Raw genomic sequence first — 21,205 nt, forward strand, 5'->3', positions numbered from 1 at the left:
AGAACATTTACTATAACATTTCATCTGCCTCTTCCCTCCCTCACTCTAACATTTTTCAGTATACAGTTGCTGCCTGCCAGTTACTGCCCCCAAACAAACAGAACATGGTGACAAAATTTTACTGCAAGTATTGGTTGGGTACTTTGCAAGAAAAGTGCACAGCGGTACACAGCAGAAATGGATTTAACAGAAAGATGTAGATGAACAAATCTTACAAAAGCCTGTTTATTTCCTGGCAAAACACGTCTGCATGCTCTGACACTGAGCATCTTCATTTCACATCATTTCCTACACATCTACAAGTGTAGGTCACCAAGTGAGCCAGGCCCAGTGTGCACTTGCCAGCTACAAAATCAGTAGTCAAGTATTTAGAAATCCCACTTCATTTTGCACCGAAAAATTAAGGCAACACTACTCCTTAGAGAGAAGATGGTAAATATATAAAAACCTGAAAGCCATGGGGAATCTAAAATCAGGATCACTGCTTTCCCTTACAGAGATCATGATCAGTCAGCCATACATTTCAGATCATGGAAAAGCAGTAAAAAGAGTAAACTAGAGGTCTCTGTGAGAGAGAGCATAGGAGAACAGTTCCCCACCCTGTTGGACCAGAGGTGCACACACAAGGAAGCACCACTTTTTAGGTTCAGCAGTTATATTTAGAGAGGTTATGTGGAGTGCCCTGCTCCTGGCTTTATCCTGGCTGAGTATTCACCAGACATCCCTTGCCATGGATGTCTCTCTACACAGCCCACAGACAGCAATAGCATTTCCCAGAAACTGTCAGGATCTGGAGGATGGCAGGACTCATATACAGGGGCTAGAAGTGAAAGCCCTAAGCCAGAAAAAAAAATCCTGAAACTATTCTTTTGCTCTTCCTTCTCCATGGGTAAAGAAACTGAAAATTTTTTTGAAGTTTAGAAGAAACTGAATTTTATATAACGTGTATGTATTCAAAATAAAAAAGAAAGAATCGGTTTAGTCGCATTTGAATATGAATATATTCATATTCATATATATCCACTTCTATTTCATGAATGAAAAGTGCTTTATTTTCTCCCAGTCTTTACAAGGGCATGCCTGAGCAGTATTATTTCCAGCTAGCCTTTACCTGATTTTTCTCTATGCTTTTCATTGACAAGTCAGAACTAAACTGTCCTCAAAACTCTGCTCAACCAGTAAGTTATTCTCTTTGTCCTGGGAAAACTGACGGACCCATCTTACGCTCTTTATGTCTTTCTACCTCAGCCATAGCAAGCTGTCAGATGGACTTACAACCCAGAAAATACCTTTAATCAGCAAGACTGATAGCGGCACACTGCTGGGTGGCAGTAACTCTGCCAGTATGGCTGAATGCAACCCACCAGATCCCAAGCCCTCCCCTCCCCAGCTCCTCTTTACTCCTGACTCCCAGCCAGCCCTCTCGCTTTGCTTCCTCCCTGCTCCCTTCCCTCCCTGCTTCCTTCCCCTTCCCCTTCCCCTTCCCCTTCCCCTTCCCCTTCCCCTTCCCCTTCCCCTTCCCCAGGCACCCAGACCAGGAGGTACAAAAAGGAGAATTCAAACTTTGGTTCGACAATTGCTCTTTGATGAAAAGTGCAATCCCTAGAATCATAACAGTGTCAGCATTGAAACTGTTGGAGTTCCAGTCTGTTTTGATAAAGACAGCGAATAACAGTTTTTTCAAAGGTTGTCTGTGCAGTACACAAGGATACATCAAGATCTGCCTGTGTCCAAACACTGAAGTTTACACAGCATGCAGGCTGAGTGCTACAGGACCCAAGACTAAGTGGTCGCTGCTCTTTTTTTTTTATTTTTCACATGCTCAGTAATGGGTTTGCATCAGTATAGAGAGTCCATCAGGTGAAAAAAAAACCAATAGGGTCTCAATTTTTCTTTTTTATTTTTCTTTTTAGGTTTGCTGTCCTTTATTTACAACAGTGGCAGAATAACTTCAAATCAAAATGAGGTTAAGATTATTTTTAACAGATGTTCACTGCTGGCCTGACCCAAAATCCATTGACGTCAATGAGAAGACTCCATGGGGCTTTGGATTGGGTTCTAATTGTTGGAAAAATTAATGTTATTGTAAACCACTGGTCAGTGCTGTCACATGCTCCCCTTCTGTGCCAATTCTATATGACCGGATAACAGCTTCACATAAATCTGTTCCAACTGTTGTCTAAGAGGCTAAAGGACACAGAGGTTTATCTCTTTAATTCTGAACTGCCCCTGCTCCTTCCCCAGAACACCCCATGGCCCTACTGTATTTACATTTGACAGATTGAGCATTATGGACTATTCACACAATCAAAATATTTCACAGCCAGACACTGAGTGGAAATAATGGAATTAATGCTGACTGTGTGAAGACAGCTGAGCTACAGATATGTATGAGGTAGTTTGGTTCATACACTTTCAATAGAGACTTCTATTTGTTTTTATTTAAATACAGACCTGAAAGAAGGGTTGCACTTACTGTTAAGCAGACGGAAGTCTATAAATGGGTAGGAGCCGCGGCGCTCGGAGACAACCCCTGTCTGACCTCTCACCCGTGCATCTCCTGCAAAACACAAAATCCCCAGAGACATTAGAAGGGGCAGCTGCCTTTCTCTGCTGTTTTCATCTAGATCTATTTTTTAATACAAAGTGACGACATTACACTCCTCCAGTGGGAAAACTAAGGTCCAAAAATTCATCTCCCATGACATCCCTGGGTAATTGGGTAAAGCAGTACAGCTGATCCTCTTATCAGAACAAAGACACAAAAAACCCTTCATTGCTGGCTGGGATTAAACAACATTATCCTATTGAACAACTTCTTGCCCAGCAAGCAGACTTTTATTGCTTCACAAGAAGTGCAGACATCTGCCTTTTTTTTCTCAAGCAAGAACAGGTAGGACTCTGACTGTCAGGGCTTCACATACAAAGGTCCCAATTCCGGACTAGGCCCACAATCTAATGGACCTCCACAGTTGTGGGACTGGTCTCAAAACCATTAGCTGATGAAAAAATCCCCCCCACAAAAGTATGAAGATGTTTTTGCACTTAGGTGGGTGGTTTGTATGTTTGTTTGTTTGTGTTTGTTTTACTTTTTGCTGTTTGAGCACTCTGGAAAATGCAAACCTTCTTCTCAAACACTGCAGCTGTTTGATGTAAGTGAAAACCTGATGTTCTCAGATAAGCATTACTCTGGAGCGTTAGTATGTATATTTAAAGGCGATGAAGTGCCAACACAATACTAAGAATTAGTATTGTGTATTTCTGTGCAATTCACACTGACTAGTTCCTGACTTACCATGTAATAGTGATGAAATAGGCGAAACTAATTTAAGGAGACAAATGCTCCCCAGGATGTATAAGAGTTACAAAACCTCTCTCCAAGTAGACAGGAAGTAGTGAGCAAGCATATGTCAATTTTATGTTTCCATAATTTTAAGTATCTTGTAGTGAAATGTAATTGTTCCTTTCCAGGCAATCAGCAAGACCAAAATATTAAAAATTCTTAAATCAGATGAAGTCTGGAGACCTTGAGGTTCTAGTTAGAGTACTCTAGTGCTTCGCCATACTAATTCCTCTTCTACAGAAACAGAGACCACAGTGTTGAAAGCATACCCACTGGACATCCCCACACAGCTCACACTGTAGTCCTATCAAAGTTTGCAATGAAGTATTTTTAGTTAGTTTGAATTGCATTTCCTCTGGTATACAAATATAGCATCTAACTAATCTAAACAATAATTTAAGAATTTGGCTGCTGGTGCTAGCTTCTACTGCTTGTGTTTAAAAACAAGAAAACATCTTGTAGCATAAAAGAAGGACCTAGTTAAATGCTGTTGTTTTGGTTTTTTGTTTTGTTTTTTCTATTTAATGCTCACTGAAAATGTGCTTGCAATTATGTTTAAGGGAAGAAAGCCAAGTAGAATTATTAAGTCAAATATCTGAGGTGGAGAAAAACTTCCGTGCCCTCTAGGGGTCCTTAGAGATACAAAAGACACAAGAGAGTGCATGCAAATTAAGAATATTTCAAACACAGTCACTTTTGATTATAAATATAAATCTAGGTCCTCTCACCCTTACTTTCACTTTGCTTTTTTGTTCCCAGAGACAGAACACGTGTTCCGCGTTCTCGGCTCCTTCTTGCCAACCACTCTAAGGAACCAGTCCAAAACAACCCAAGCTGCTGTTGACCCCACTTACCCCTCCTGACAGCAGGGGCAGGAGGTGCAAACTTCTACCTCCTCTTCAGCTGTTCCACTTCAAAGGTATGCTAATGCTGTGGGTCCACCTTCATCAGCAGATTAAAATTACACGCAATGTAATGGTGGCAATGAAGGTACAAGAACCCATCCCCCTGCGATCCTTGTGTTAAAGAGCAGAAGGGTGGAGCAAATAGCTGGAGAGTTTGTAAAACACCGACGCAAGATTCATCAGCACCCACAAGCCAGAGCCCATGAAGAAGCACTCAGACTTAAAAGCATTGCTCTCTGCCACAGGTAACCCCATCAGATTGGCTCACGTGTGCAGAAAGAGTTAGAATGGCAAGCACACGGTACACATTATATAAACTCGAAAAAATCAGACAGGCTTGAGCCTGCTACTGATACAGGCATCAGCAAATTAAGAACGGGTGTGAATTCAGAGCATGCCTTGACCAACGCTTTTGTTTTTCTGCAGGCACCAATGAATTAACAGGAATCTGCAAGTAATCAATCCCCTGTATTACACACTGATAAACATGTCACTTGTGACTGTATCAGCAGAGACATTAAAAACAAAAAAAGGAGAGAAATTCAGACTCCAAAAATCTGAAAAAACACCCAAAGCACTGCACTATACTATACTATACTATACTATACTATACTATACTATATATATACTATACTATAAAACGAGCAAGACTGATATTCTTTCTAGGCATGAAATAATACATCTGTCAAATCAGAGGAGGTACCATAGTACTGGAGAAAAAGAAAATCATATACAGTCATGTATCAAAAGGATAGCTTAACTCTGATTTCAATAGTGTGAACCCAAATTTGGAGGAAGAGAACACTAAAGGTAGGCAGACAACTGTAACACCAAAGAAAACACAAGGTGGGCTTACCAAAAGTAGACCATACAAGATACTAAATTACCTCAAATAAAATAACTAACTCTTAGACAAAAGGGAGAGGAAGCAATATTGTAGTGAGATTCAACAATATGGACCTTGTTAAACACTCAAGAAAAGGCAAGAGATGAGTACAAGACTAAAGACTAGGACTAAAAAATAAGAAAACACAGTGCATTGAAAGGAAACTTTGCTTGGGAACAATTACTCCATAATCTCAATTATATTTAGAAAATTGATGCTGGGAATGGTCCTAAAGAATTTTTCTTGATGACCTTGACACAGAAGAGCACTACTGATTCTTGAGGATAACACAATGCTGGGAGATACCAGCTATTAACAGCTATAGCTACTTTAAATCAAGTTCACTGCTGCTGTCACCTCTTCTGTCCCAACTGCTCCGTGGCCCAGATGCCTGGATGTTCCTGGTAGCACAGCTTCCTCCCACGGTGCTGCTGTCTCATACAGAACTACAGACTAGCCAAATTAGATGCTTATGTACACTATTCAAAGCAATTGCAGCAAAGAGAGGGAAAGCAATGGAGCTATTGATGAAATTAGTAAGAAATGTGAATGAGTTTTACTGAACTAGCAAACCCCAGGAACAGAAGTCATGACAAATTAGTGAGTATTCCAATGGGCTATTTGCGTAATTTTACAGACGATATAATTTTGGACCGTCTCCAGCACTATAGGAATCTGTATGCAGAATAAATCTGCATCCCTGCTGACTTAGGAAAAGCCACTAAAATCTTTATATTGTTATATGATTATTAACTTTATCCTGAGGGAAGGCAAGTTTCTGATGAGTCAAAGATGTTATCAAGTAGCTCTACCTCATGAATCTGTTATTTCAAAATACTTCTCCAGGTGCCACCTAGTCTCTCTCTACATCATTAGAGAAAGATTACTTAGGAAGTGGTGGTGGGCTAAATCAACCACACCTCCCTTCCTCCATTTTTTCTTGGCTCACGTATTTGGAAAATATTTAGATTCTTCCCCATTACTTTTAATTACATCTAAGTAAGGGATTGCACCAGATATACAATTTACCACATAAATTTGGGCTGTTCATGGCAATGCTCCATGCTATTTTTTTGCTTTGGCAGATAACTTTGAGGCTGACTTTGATCAGTCCACCAGACCTTTACATCTCTTTGTCTCCACCTTAAAAATCAAGCTAAGCGGTCATTCTGACAATTTATGCAATTAGCGGTTTTAGATAAATATTCCTTTTTAGAGCAAAAGGAAGGAATTCTGTGGCAACAAGGCAGGAAATTTTGACAGCTCATTGTGTTCCCAAATGAAACAAGCAGGGTGAAGGGAAATGGTCAGGGTACAGGTTCTCCTCGACTGCTTTGGGCTGAAGATGTGAGGCTGGAACATGTGCAGCTGTAAATGCCAGCGGCTGCACCCTCACTGCTGCCAAGCTGCCACAAGAGCTTCCAGCAGAGACATCTCCCAGGGGCTGCTGTGCTCTTGAATTTTACTTTGTCGCTGTTAAAACAAACAAGAACACAAACCAAGTAAACCAAAGCAACCCGTATAAGGAGCCAGAGCTGTGACTGACATGCATGACAGACCACAGGCACAAGAAAATCAGCCATAGGGCAAAAACCATGGCACTACTGCAGCCATAGCATTCAGGGCATTTCAAGATGGTTCAGAAGGGTTAAGAAAAAATGAGGCAGCTCTTAACTGCCTTTCACATCTGGAGGAGAGAGCCATCTGCACCGAGGAAAACAACTTCTCCAAGATTTGCCCGAAACAGCGTGCGATTCAATTTCACTGAGCAAGCACAACAAATTAGGAGAGAAAATAGGACCATAGCTGTGACAAAACACCAGAGTAGCTTCATCCAGCAGAAGTTAGTACGAACCACCAAAATATTGGTTCTATTTAGTACACAGCTCCATGTGGTAAATCGGGAATACCACAGCAAATTCACAAGAGGTTCCAAGTATTTACTCCAGTCAAGCTTTCTTACAATCTTCATTGCAGTATTTCTTAAGTTGACTGTTCAGGGTACATACTGCAGTGGCTGACAAATTTTCATGGAAAACCAAGCAGCACTAGTAAGGCCTCTTGTGGACTCCATGGAGCCTATGAAAAGGCTTGGGATTTCTGACCTGAAGGAAGAGGGCTTGATGATGTTTTAAGCATCAATCTGGTTTTAGTGGAAAGGTTTCTAAAAGAGAGAAGTGTTGCTCTGTAAAAGTAGCAAATTCAAATGAAAAGCTACGTTAAAAGTGAGTATGAGAATAACTGGAATTATATTTTTATTTTAAGAGATTTAATGCTTGTTCATGGTGATTCATGCTGGTTTGGATTCTTTTAATTCTGTTGTATTAGTGCTGTAAGTGTTATTGTAAATTCTTGTTTGTCGAAGGCATTTTATAAAGATTTCTCATGTGCATCAGATCTGAACAAAACCATTTCCCCTGAACAGACACAAGGAGAGTGATTTAAGGGTTACAGACTCAGGATGACTCCCCTTTGCAGCCGGAGAATGTGGAGCAGCCACCTCACCTCATTCATTTGTAAGCATTGAATTTTTAAGCATGTAAACATTCCAAAATGTAAGTTTTTCTGTGCTGTATGCTACATGCTTCTACTATTCCTGGTAGTAGTCCTAATGAGCTCATAAGTATTGATTTCATCCAATGTATTCTACAGTTTTGTTTCAAAATGCTCTGCAACGGAAAGTAATTGATGGTACTCCCTTTTTATAAAAAGAGCAGAAAATGATGATGTAGAAACTGTAATTCAGTTTTGTGAATGTTTTTTACACAGAAAATTACTTAATTTCCCTTGTAGTGGTCCTACCCTGTGAATGAATTATTTTTATTTATTACCAGTCAATTGCTTGACATTCAGCTATTAAAAATTAATTTTCCAGCTGCACATGAGACATTTCACGCATGTTCTGCTTTATTACTAATTTGAAGTGCATGGTGGTTCTTATGTTCAACAAGAACTTCTGAGACTGCTTTACTGTACCTGTGAGCTTTATTTTCTGCCCTCCTTTACTGACCAAAATCCACACCACAGCTGTATCTTATACCGTATGACACCAGTGACTGATGAAAAGACTGAACTGACACATCTTGAGGCAAAGCTCTTACAACATGCAGACTTTGGAAAATGTTCTAGCAGACAAGTGAAAACCAAGAGGATGAGAGAACTGCCATCGAGAACCAGATAACAGCAGTCATCAGAAACTCAGATATTAAAGCAGCACCAACACTTCCCCCTTCACAGACCTGTCTCCTCTTGCAAATTGAGAGCCTGCAATGCTAACATCTGACTGTAGAAGTGGCCAGAGTCGACTGGACAGAATCAACCCTCCATTCCATGAGCTAACAAAGGTAGGTTTCCAAAACGTCAGTGTATTATACTGCACTGGCAATATTTCACTTGTTTTTGAGTTTGATAATGGGCTACGAATTATTGCCTTAAGGTGAAACGTATTTCACACTTGCAGGTCTAAATGAGTGGAGAGAAGTAGATGCCTCCACCCAGTGACTAATGCTTTTAGAGACTTTCAAAGACCCAAAATGTTTCTGACTGATGCAGATGGAGTCTAAGAAACTTCTTTTCCTAAATTAAGTGCCATGATTATAAGTAGAGCATGAGGAGGGAAGAATCCAAGACCTCATCCTTGAGGACTGTATTCAGAAAACTGAGACCACACCAAACCCCTTAGCTGTGAGTACGCCTTTCTCTGTGATTATCCCTGTGACTATTTGGTAAGAAACAGAACAGATACATGAACCTTTAGTTCACACTAATGTAGGCACACCCTCAAAAAATGTATGTACTGTGTACACTCATACAGTGTAGTATTATCCCACAGCTCAGTTAAACAAAAAACAGCACTTGTTATGCAACAGCCATCAGAGTACTGCTCTGGATAGAACACAGTAACTCACCTCTTTGATTCTAATGTATGATATCTACTTAACTTTCAATATTTTCTAGATAAAATAAGAAAGTTTATATAAAAGTTTACATAAAGTGCTAAAGCACCAGTCACGAATATAGAGAGGAGCATAAGAATGGGGCAATTTGCACAGTGTACTTAATTAGGAACTTTTCCCTTTGAAGAAATGAGAGATTCAGATATAGGAAGGTGCTTGACAGTACTAATTTTTCTAAATTCAGCCAATGGCTTTCACATGCAGATAAAAGACAGACAAGTGTTGTTATCTAGCAGGAAAGGATAGGGAGTTATTGAACTAAAACCAGGAGACAGGTCTGAAAAAAAGAATCCAACAAGAGAGAATGCTGTATGAATACAGCATTTTAAGTACAGAAGACAAAAGTCATCTACCACCACGTCCATAATTGAAAGCCATGGTTTAGACAACCATCTTGACTTTGGTAAATATTCTCCTTGCACTGTATTGTAAAGAGCAAGCCATCTATTGTCTAGAGGGGCTGATGGTATCTTGAGAGTCTCACAGCTGGGATCCCAAATGGAAGCACTCTGGCTGACTTCAGGCTTACCATACTGCTGCTGCTCAGCAGGGCTGGTGCAGTAACAGAGGTCCTGGGACCTCTGAAGCAGACAGGATGCTCCAAGTTCTAATGCTAGGAACCATTTGTTTGTATGTTTTCTATGGTGTTATTGGTGGGGCATTTCTGTCTCCAAATATTGATCACTGACTTTACAGGAAAAGTGGATATTAATACAGATAGGACACTGAACTGTCTTGATAATCTTGTTTTCCTACATGGTTTGATAGCTTGTAAATGTCTCTGCATTAGAGGACAGGAGCCACGTCAGCAGAATCAGGTTCTTGCATTGCTATCATTGCTATTACTATAGAGCCCTCCTGGCAAGTGGCAAAACTTACTGGTTTGCCTAAAAGTGAAATTGAATTGTAACAAACACCTTAAAATCTAACCAACAAAGAGCTGTAATAAAAGTAATAACAGCATAGTCTTAGCAACAGGTAGTAGGTTGCATTACCATGGCAACTTTGAACATAAAATCCTACTGTCATGCTACTCCCATCCCTCTCCCAAAATAAATTACAGCATAAATAAAAGAACATTATTACTTATTCAATTTGAAATTTTGTGATTCTAGTCTTCAGCTAGGCTCTCAACTACTGAAATAAACATGTATTTAATAACAAACTTCTAAGACATCCACACTCCCAATTCCAAGTCATTAGGCTTTCATTTTGTATAAAAGATCTGGTTTTTTTAAGACCATGGCCAAAAAGAGGTATAGCATTCAAATCTCTGTGCACAGTGCAATAGGTGAAGCTACTTCTGTTGTCATTCCCCAAAGATAAGGATTTTCTTCTCTCATGAATACATCAAAATCTAAATTATCCCGAATATAAATTATATTTTCTTAACTGTAATAGCTTTCTAGATACAGACACTCTTTCAGAGACCATTTGTATTTGCCTATGTATTGTAACATCAAACTGAATTCCTTCAAACATCTACATCTTACTTTATTATAAGTATTTCTGACTTGAACATTGTCAATGCTTTAAATGCTTCTACTGTGAGAACACACATTGGGCTCCTTGAATCCACCAGTGAGGGTTTTGCAGTTGAAAAACAGATTCTTTTTCTGCAGAAAGCTGAGCTAATTGTCCAGCATTTATTCAACCAAATCTGCCTTACTGTTCTGCATTCTCATTTCTCACCCACCAATAATATTTGTTAAGGGACCTTTTAAATAGCTTTATATTTTTTTTTTTCTGCAAGTTCTTCAACTTATATGTAACTTATATATACACACATAATGGGTTGCACTGATTGAGCCACAAGGTAGGATTCTCATTTTCTGCTAAGGCACTATTATGTTGGCAAGCAGGAAACAGTTGACATGACAATCCATGTACATCTAGCATAGCCATTGCTTAAAATTTGATATATTATATAATTGATTTATGTAAAATAACAATTGATATAATGACATAAATATTAATGAAAAATGCTGCTCATTCTTAAGTGTAACAGAACATTGTTTTTAATGTTCAGTAATTTGGTATTAGTATTTTTTGTTTCTGAGAAAGAGAGGGCATGCTTGGAAATAACATACAGGATGATAATCATAAGCCCTGAGCTCATTTCCTGGTTTCTTATGGAACAAACTTTTCTTTCCATGCCTCAGTTTTCCACTTCTGTGTTTTGTTTGTTCTGAATAGACAGTGAGTTCTCTAATGCAGGGCCTCAGTGGTTCCACAGCCTTTTCTACCTGCAGTTCTGGTCCTGGTTTCTACATTACCACAGTTCAAACACTAATTATCTCGGCTTTTTTTACAACCAACAGTTAAGTTAGACAACACAATAGAAAATGAATGCAGAGGGGTTTACTGGTGCCATTAAATCAAAATATGCTTTCAACTCTTTAGTGTGACACTTAAGAAAATTTCCCTCTATTTCCACAGCTTTGCCCACAAGATTTCTCCACCCTCTCTTTCCCATTAAACTACAAAAGACACGTGTTTAAAACCCTAAGTAGTAATACAACAATTGCCATTGACTACTTTTGAAACACCTAACATTAGCCAAAACCTCAAGTCTATCAACACCTTTCATAGAACGGCAGCCTGTGGAGCCAAGCAGGAAAGGCACAAGACCCTCTGAATTTGCTCCCCTCTGATTTTTGTGCTGAAATTGCACAGCTGCCATTTCCCTCCCACAAGGACACCGAGTCTGCTGATTCAGTCTCACCATATTTACCGTGTGGTGCCGCACAACCCCTTAAGGTGCTCAGCACAAAGCCAACGCTGGAGATGAGCGAGACACAATAAACTTAAGTTGTCTCAGTCTTGTGCACTGACCACAGGATGATTCTTCCTCCTTGTCAATCTCTGCATGTTCTTCATCCCCTCTTTTCCAGCTCTGCTCTGCATTATACACACACAGACATATATATATATATATATATATATATATATATATATATACACACATATATGTATGTATGTATATGCATGTATCCCTAGATCTCAAGTGACTCTTCTTCCTCGCCTCCCACTCAGCAGTAATCCAGCCTCCCTCTGCCCACTGCCCTCTCCTGAGGCTGGAGCACTGTGAATGCTCCAGTAAAAACCAGCCCAGCAGCACTGGCCACTTATTCTTCACCATGGGGCTGCCCCAAGGGTCTTCAGGGCTGGAGAGAGCAGTGACAGGGAGAAGGAGGAGAAGGAAGCGCTGAGCGCTGGCCTGGCAGCACAGGGAGGTGCCTGTTGCATCTTGCAGAAGAAAACTTTACTCACAACCTGAAGCTCTGCTCTGATTAAAAGCTTTATCTACATGAGAGATACATCTGCAGGAACAGATGTCTTGAGGTTAATAATTTGAATTCTTTTTGTACATTATATATTACAATAAATTCTTCCCTATCTTTTGAATTCAAAAGGAGTATCTACAGTAAATAACTGTAAATCTTCTTTCTTATGTTTAAATTTGGTCTAGTACCTCTATGGAATATATAAATACCTCTGTAACTCAGTGAATTATTGATCAATAAGGCAAGAGAACCTTGTCCAAAACAAGCACTGGTTTTTAGTGATAAGGTAACCTCAGCATTATTTGTTTATTCAAGATGAGTATTTCCTGAGCTAGTCCTGGGCTAGTCTACATCTTATCATGCAATACTTCTTAATTACAAAGTATTTTTTTAATAAAAAGATAGCATATGTATGTAACATAACTATTTGGGATGGAAACTGTTACATTTTGATACTAGACACAAGAACAAAGCTGCATCAAGTGGAAGCTGAGCTTAATTGATCTACTGTTTGGAAAATACTTTTCTCTTCCTGTTTTGTACACTGTATTTTTCAAATAATTTATTGGATCTAAAAAAAAAAAATCAAACAAAAAAAAAACCCTACCAAAAAGCACCACACCCAAATCATCAAATGCAGGATCCTAATCTGGCTAAAATTTAGCAAATATGCTACCTATTACACTTAAACAGATCACTCCTCTGGATCATTCTTGTTTGGCACTATGCATTTAAATTTTAAAACTTCAGAAAAGTGTGGCAAAAGAGAAAGCTCTGGATCAATCTGATGTTACTCAAACATTAGCATAGTCTCTGTACACTGTTCACTGTTATGGTTCAGTTGCCTTAAAAATATCTGTAGTCTAAAGCACAATTAAATAGCAGTTTACTTTTTTTCTTCATGGCACATTCTTAAGAGAAGTAAGCACAAGCTGGCTCAAAGGAAAATAATTATCTACCTATTTCTGTAATTACAAAACACCTGATAAACCCATCTAATTAGGTGCTTCCCATGGGCAAAGTCTGGTTATTCCCCCAGAGCCTGGTTTTATGTTTCCTGGGATGGCTGAGCCCTGACCATGACACAAAGCAGCAGCAGCAGGAGCAAGGGGCATGTGGGCCTCTTTGCCATGTGATGAGCTGGCCACCAGAGCTTCACTGAGCCCTGCAAAGCTGCTGCCAGGGAGCCTCAACCCAACTTCTTTAGACAAATATGGGCTTCCACTCCAGCTCTTTATTCCAGAAACTGCAAAACGTTATCCTCTGAAAGGAAGAGCAACTAGCAAGGGATGCAGAGAGGGTTAAGCATTGCTTACCATAACTAGACCCCCTCTCAAGGACCTTTTACACCAACATCTTCTTCCCTCATCCCATAATTATGTACACTGAGTGTTGATTTCACTTTGACAAACAACAATGTCCCATAAGGGGCCTGCACTGAACGTGGCCCTTTGGGAGGAAAGGCCAAGCATACCTGAAGGGAGGGAAATCCTGTCTTGCCCTGGAAATAAATAGATTCTGCTGGGCCCCTCGCTGAGGAGAACAGACAAAGCAGGGGAGAGAGAGCATTTTCCTCCTTCCTCCTACTCTGTACTTACTTCCACAAGAAGTCAGGAAAAAAAACCTGGTTCTCAGACTCACTGCTCAACATCTGCATCAATACATATTTGATTAATAAGCTTGCAAAACCACCATGAATGGACAAAACCATGAATTAACTTTGTAAAAACTGTACCAATGATTTATCTGCTAACTGGCCCAACCCAGCAGTCTCCATTTATGGACAACTACACTGGAACTACACCTAGAGACTATCTGCAATTCAGGCCCATTGTGGCATAAACCTTGCCAAAGTTTTATTTACTGTGTCAGCATCAAGAACCAGGCGGCATATACGGGCAACTCACCGTGAAGGGAGCCAGCGAGGAAACTTTTTGGGATGTTGGCAGTCCAGAGCAGGCTGGCATCATACCCCTTCTGGAAGCCAAGACACACAGTACTATCTTCCTACTTAATGTCTTATAATTACTTCATCCTTTAAGAAGGGTCATTAGTAAATATATATATTTTTTTTTTTACTTTAAGGTTAACTTTATATGTGAAGTTTCCACTAAAAGCCCCATGCATTTCATCCCTGGTTGTAGTTAATACAGTAAAACAATAAAACCAACACAGCATCAAAAATATTCACAACATTTCAGACGTTTTTACATGAGAAATGCCTGCTCCTCCAATGGACAGCATACACTGCAATACTGCCTTTCTCCACAGCCAAGACTGAAAACAGAAGCTGAGGCTTTTGTCTCCTGTGTTTTAACATACTCTTAGGGAATTCAAATAATTGCTCAAGCCTTTCAGAAAGAAGAGAAAACTGCAATCTAAAACTTGTAATTCAACAAAGATAGTTTTTTGGGTGGAGGCAAAGAATACTGGGGATGTTTTTATAAATCCCAAAGGGACAATAAACTATGCAAATAGTAATTTAATTTTGTTTTGTCTCAAAATTTACCTTTCAATTACAGCTCAGCAACCCAGGAGTTCTGTCTAGATATTAAACAGATCCTTTTCTCAGCAATCCAGCTCCTCCGGCTCCTCCTTAAATAGTATTTTAATGGAGAAAGAGCAAGGCAGCGCCTCAGTATTTGCTCTTCACAACCCCCTGTAAATTCCAACAGAGAATAGCTCTGGCAGAGACCTTTTGGCATGTGCATGTGAAGACACATAAGAAATATTTCTCGACTCATACTCTTGTGCAATTCATACCAAGCAAAGTGTTTTGGCTTTTTTTCTTTTTATTTTGCATTTGGTGGGGAGGTTTTTGTTGTTGTTCTGGGAATTGAAAGACATAAGAGAAAAAACAGTAAGGCTGCTGTCTTTTTCTTCAAAACAGATCAGCTTGAATAAACATTGAGTGTAACTTGAAGCAATACTCAAAAAAAGGTTTTGTTTTTCCTAAAATCTACCTTAACAGTATATTCAGAAACTAAGGATTAGCAAGGAAAAATCAAGACCTGCATGAAAATAATCTTAACTAGTTAGACTCTACTTCCAAATGATATCTAATATAATGGTTCTGTAAAATAGATTTCAATTTATTACAGAAAAGCAGTTCTGAAACTGTGATAGAAAACTTCCACCTTCTTTACTCAAATATTTGGCTGACTGACTGAACCAGTGAAACACGTAACGCTTGGAAATTTTGAAAAAGTTAAATTTTAATTTGGTTCTACACTGATGAGAAAGTCCATGAAGATTTGTAAGAATCAGCTCATCATTATCACATTACTGAAGAATGCAATAAAATTCTGTCTATAGTTGTAGAACTGACTAATGTTTTGGAGCAGGCTCTAATACCAGATGTATATTACTGGGAGAAACACTGTACTCTGTTAGTTCCCACACAAGTGTAGAAAGGTAATTAATGCACACTGTATCCACAGCTATTCAAGCACAGATCCTGTATCAACTATATGAAGAAAAACATTAATTAAAATCCTACCAGCTAACAGAAGTGTGCCTAGTGTCTTAACAAGGGACATATATTCCAATTTACCTTAAAGTGAACCTCCTGGTTTATTCCTCCCCAGTTACCAAGCAGCTGAGTAATTCTCTCTCCAGAATGCAACATGATCCATTGAAGCAGGAAGGAATTGGTACAGAGAAAAAGCAATCAATTCTTCCAGCACCATCCTATTTGTTTAGTACACTGCAGCTGTGAGCTCATACTTCAGATTAGTTGTTTCACTATGAGATGTTCCTATTCTCTCAGTCTTTATGAGATAAAGCTCTGCAAACGTTTGTTGAGGTTTTTTTTCCCTAGATATAGGAAGAACAGTTTTTCCTAGATCTTGGATATCAAGTACTGGGTGTCTTCAGTACCTGTGTTGGCTCCTGCAGCTGCTCTGAGACTTGCTGGCCCATCTCCAGGTGTCCCACCAACCCTGGAGAGATCTCATGCACGAAGGCCAGTGGAGGTAGTGGCTACACGTGGTCACTCACCAAAGGAGATGAACAGCCTGCCCTGCTTTTCCACCTGAAAAGACTAATCTGATTTTTGTGAACTGACTTTCCATTTGTGTAATAAAAGGGGAAAATAATTTCCACTCTATGCAAATGGGAACAAGGTTCTGGGCGTGACCTGGTCACTTTCCCATTCCTTGATCACCTCTGTGACCTCACTTCTCAATCTCAGTAACTGGCATCATCACTGGGGATCCCAGAAATGTAAATGTGTTGGTCTGGGGAGGTGTTGGGAGTAACAAGAAGAAAAGAAAAGGTTGTCCTGAGCCTTCCACAGAAGAAACAGCAGATGCAGCACACCCTCAGGCCCCTGGGGCAGAGGCAGCAGCCTCTGTTCCCAAATCTTTCATTTTCAGAAACTGAATGACTGCATCTGCATTCAGATAGTGCAAAGTCCACAGATATTGCAGGAACCACTGTGGTCAGTGAAAAATCAAAGTTGCTGGCACTGGTGAAGGGTGAAAACAAACTCAGGCAAGCAGGATCCTACCACTACTAAAAGGATATGCTATTCTGTTTGCATATTATTGAGGAGTCTTGACATTTCAGATCAGAAACGGAGTTGGAAGTTCCAACTTGTAAAATTCACGTATATTTAAGACCTTGATCTAACAACCTCAGAACTCTGTCTCCTAAAAACAAGCAATGACATCCAGCACTCCTAGGACACTCATGTCAGGCTGTGAGGAAATTCAGCAGAGACCAACACACTTCTAAAAACTAGACAAAATAATTCACTTACAATTTTTTTTTCCTGTAGTCAAGTAAATACCTGAATTTGAACAGACAGAAAGTGCAAGAAATTGAACTTAATATGCACTTTCTAAAATGAAATATATGTGACTATTAGAAGTAAGACCTGTAATCTATCCTCAAGATGCTAACACATAAAAGGAAAAATACTACATTATACACAAATATCCAGAGATATTAGTGAAGAATAGAGAAACAGAACTGGGTTTTAGCAAATCACTACATTGCCTTCAGCAATACCTTGTGTAGCAGATATAAAAGGTAGGATATCAGATTTTCTTTCTCTATAAAATGAGCTTCTCAAAGAAGAGCATATGTAGCTAAACCAGAGTAGTACACAGGTTGTTATTTGACCTTCTTTCACAACTACAAAATACTGGAAAAAGAAGCACCTTTGCCAACAACCTTTGCAGCATTACTTACAATCCTCAAAAAATGTGCATAAATCATAAAAAGACCAGTAGTCATAGAGCACAAATATCTTCACTACATTTATGAGAGGCTGGAGGAAGCCAGGGGGGATCAAAGCCAACTATTCTACATTTTTCCTCAGTGTTTAGTCCAACTGTCTTTCCTTTATTTATTTTCTCTGAGATGTTGTGTGCTGTCTTATAATATTTTCAGCTGAAAAAAGTAAATTTTAGCTCACATGAAATCCTGTGTCATCTAATCAATACTGGAGTAGTACTATGAGAATTTTTCTATGGATATTAACATTACATACAGTAAAAAAAAACATAATGGAAAAACCCTCCTATACCACAGGGCATCTGCAAATATCTTCAGATGATTTCACATCAGTCCTTGAAAGACAACATATTCTCTGAACAAAACAGTCTTAAATGTTTGATAGATTCTGAGAAATTCTTTAGCAATCTTAATTCTCTAATCTTATCAACAGCAATAGATAGGACAGATGTGAAATATTTTACTGAAAGCTATTCTGCACATTCAAGAAAGCTTCATCTCTACCCATTCTTCAAAGGCTTTTATTATTTTACACTGTATGATAAACTATCAATAAGACCTTGTGTTTTCCTGTCACAGCAGTATGAATGAATTTGAGGTGGGTTTCCCTTCCCAAGGCACTTAACATTTCAGATTTATCATAATTAGTTTCACACCCAAAGACTGCCAACGATATGTGCTTGCTATTGTTTTTAGGAGTAGAAGTGGGTTTGTATAAACAGTTCTGCATCATCTGCCTGGCAAGCCATCGGCTCCATCTGTGAGCAGCCCTTCAGTGTGGAAGTTCCTGCCTAATTACTGCAGACAGATGTGCTGCTGCTGTAGCTGTAGATGCTGTGGAGGCTCCTGCCATGTTAATTAACCAGCTTGAAGACATTCCTTTTACAAACTGAAAAAACTAGAAACCCAGTAGAAATGCAAGGTCTCATGTTACCTCCATTTTTTCCCTAAATGTAATTTTCTCTATACTCCCTGCTAGATGCTCAGTGGAAATTCAGCCTAGCTTGGTATCTTTAGCATCTTTAACCTCTCCTCACCCAAGCAGTCCTTTCCAGATGGCTTTGGGCAACTACTCTGAGAGACCAGCATAATTTTATACTTGCCAGAGACTAATTTCACTAAAGTAGCCTATTAATACATGGAAATGATCCACGATTTCTCTAAAGGTGATACTGACAAAACAACAAGTGGCAAGGGATGTCCATGAATTAATTCAGACTGGTACAAGATTTGATTAGCCAAGCTCCTGAAAAATTTTCCAATGGGAAAAAAACAAAACACAAAGAAAGAGGAAAGAGAAATATATATTTATACACATGAAAAATACATGTTTATGTACATAAAAATAAATGTAAACACATTTCAATATTTTTAAGATGTGATGTCTCCCACAGTAGTGAATTGGAAAGGCAGTCAAAATGGTTTCTGTGTAAATTATTTTATCAAAGGAAACAAAGGTTTAAACACTTCAAGTACTTCAGAAACATGACCCTTTCCTAAAACTTTATTTACCAGTAAGATCCTAAGATGAAAGAGTTTGACAAAAAGATTCAAGTTGGGAAAATAAACTGTCCTTTCATTCTCTTTTTTACATTTTTATTCTGGCTGGGAAAACAGATGTATGGAGATTAACTGAAAGAAAACATATATGCCCTGCCCCTGTTATGTCTTCAAGAAAGACCAAAGAATTTGTGTGTGACTAGTGGTAAAGGTCACAAAATATGCAGGGTTTTTAAACTACTATTGTTAGGGGTTGTTTTCCTTCACAAAGCCTTCTACAAGAAGGTCACACCGAACCTGACCTGTTCAAAATACAGGTAGAACACCAGACTTTTCCAGGTAACACAAGCAAGGGATGAAGGTACAGTAGGCTCAGTTAATTCTTATCTAGATGTTAAATATAAAGTCCCTTTCACACATGGGAAAGTAATGCTGGAAACTGAAACTGACTTCTGAGAATCCATTAAGTCCAAACTCCTTCACATCAAACACTGTTCATCCTTCACCCTATTATTAAGTAGAACATTTAGTTTACACAAAGGTGTTTTGGCTTCCAGGAGAATTCTGCACTTCAGAACAAAGGTGGAGAACAGGATGGCACCTCAGGTTTTCAGTACCTGAAATCTCTGCAACAAGCAGTTGAAAAATAATGCTGAAATTGAAAAAGTTTCCATATTTATACTCAGATCACTAAATGATTCTACAACATAGCTCTGTTTCTGTGACACAAAACATCACAACAACATAGAGATTAAGGTGCAGAGCTGGACCTGACTCTTGGGATTCTCCTAATGCAACCTAATGGAGAGGCAGCTCCTGAGTCTGGGCTCCAGTTCACAAACAGGCCACGTCCTAGTGCCACTTTATTTTCCCACTTGGTCCCAATAAAAAGTGAATCAAGTTTTAAGTACAACTGCACCCTTCCATCTATCAGGTCAATGCACACTGCCCTACTGTAATGTATCACCAGCTATAAGGCAGAGGCAGGAGACAAGAGGCATTAACTAAAACCTACTCATAACTTACGGAAATGCTGATACAGAGAACTGAAAAATCAGATGAAAATTAACAGAAGAGCCAGGAGCACACAGCATGATGTCCTTGAAGGAAAGGAGCATTCATATACAATCTATTCCATCTTCACCACCTATAAATAATTATCTCTTACAAGACTTTTGAATCTCAGATTACTAGATTTCATTAAATCTTCTCAGACATCAGTAAAAATACCACTGTAAAAAAAGGACGTCTCTCCTATATGGGAGGTATTAGTCCTGAGGAGGTCCCACTGAAAAGCAGAAAAGAAATCACTTTGAAAAAGAACTTGGACATTGGTTGGGGCAAGACTGCAGTCAGTATATAGAGCATGGATGCTAAATGGCTGCAATGTACTCCACAGGTTACCAAACAGCTGCACAAAATGAAATGGTAATGCACATGCACACCCAAAATATGTTGTAGGAACATAGATGCTGCTGTACAGATGGCTGCTCTAAGAGATATAAATGCAAATACAACACCCCACTGCCTAGAACATGATGTTCCTGAGCATGTGATGGCTAGTGTGACATCTTTAAAAATATCTCATTTGCTAGGTACGAAAGATGATATGTAATTACTTCTTCACAGCTCTGCAGTAGGTCCAACATCCTTCCTCCTTTGTGTGAAAAATCTATTACAGTCGACTCTGAGCCTCCATAATTGGTCTCCATTAGTAATGATTTACATGATATTACAGCTTTCACTGAATGTCAAGGTAATTTTCTTGTTTTCTTTCTTTGAATCCTTTTATGAATTTTAGTTTAAAAGAGTAGCTAGTGTAAACATGTTCTAACAGAGGAGACTGCTAAAGAAAAACAAATTCTAAAGGACATGAGACTGTGATTTTGAAATATCTTGTCATTACAAAATTGACATTATTCATTTCTAGCTATGAAGACTTTGTATTTATTTTTGCACCCATCGTGAGGAGTGAAGAATTCAATTTTCTGATCTGACAATGGCATAGGACAGGGTGGAACAATCTGTCACTCCACTTGGAAACTTGATAACATGATGTTTTCAATTCATACAGCTTCAGCGGTTGC

General features: G+C 39.0%; 1 protein-coding gene across 4 annotated transcripts in view; it reads right to left on the bottom strand.

Annotated features, from left to right (window-relative positions):
* PDE7B (phosphodiesterase 7B) overlaps window positions 1-21,205 on the bottom strand; it is a 169,914-nt gene that overhangs the window by 35,523 nt on the left and 113,186 nt on the right. For all 4 annotated transcript variants that reach the window (XM_064413608.1, XM_064413607.1, XM_064413609.1 and 1 more), the window contains one exon: window positions 2,477-2,560. In XM_064413608.1, the coding sequence (XP_064269678.1) occupies window positions 2,477-2,560 (84 nt within the window). The remainder of the gene's footprint in view (window positions 1-2,476; window positions 2,561-21,205) is intronic.

The sequence above is a fragment of the Passer domesticus genome, chromosome 3 (genome assembly GCF_036417665.1).
Source record: "Passer domesticus isolate bPasDom1 chromosome 3, bPasDom1.hap1, whole genome shotgun sequence".
NCBI classification, from domain to species: Eukaryota; Metazoa; Chordata; class Aves; order Passeriformes; family Passeridae; genus Passer; species Passer domesticus.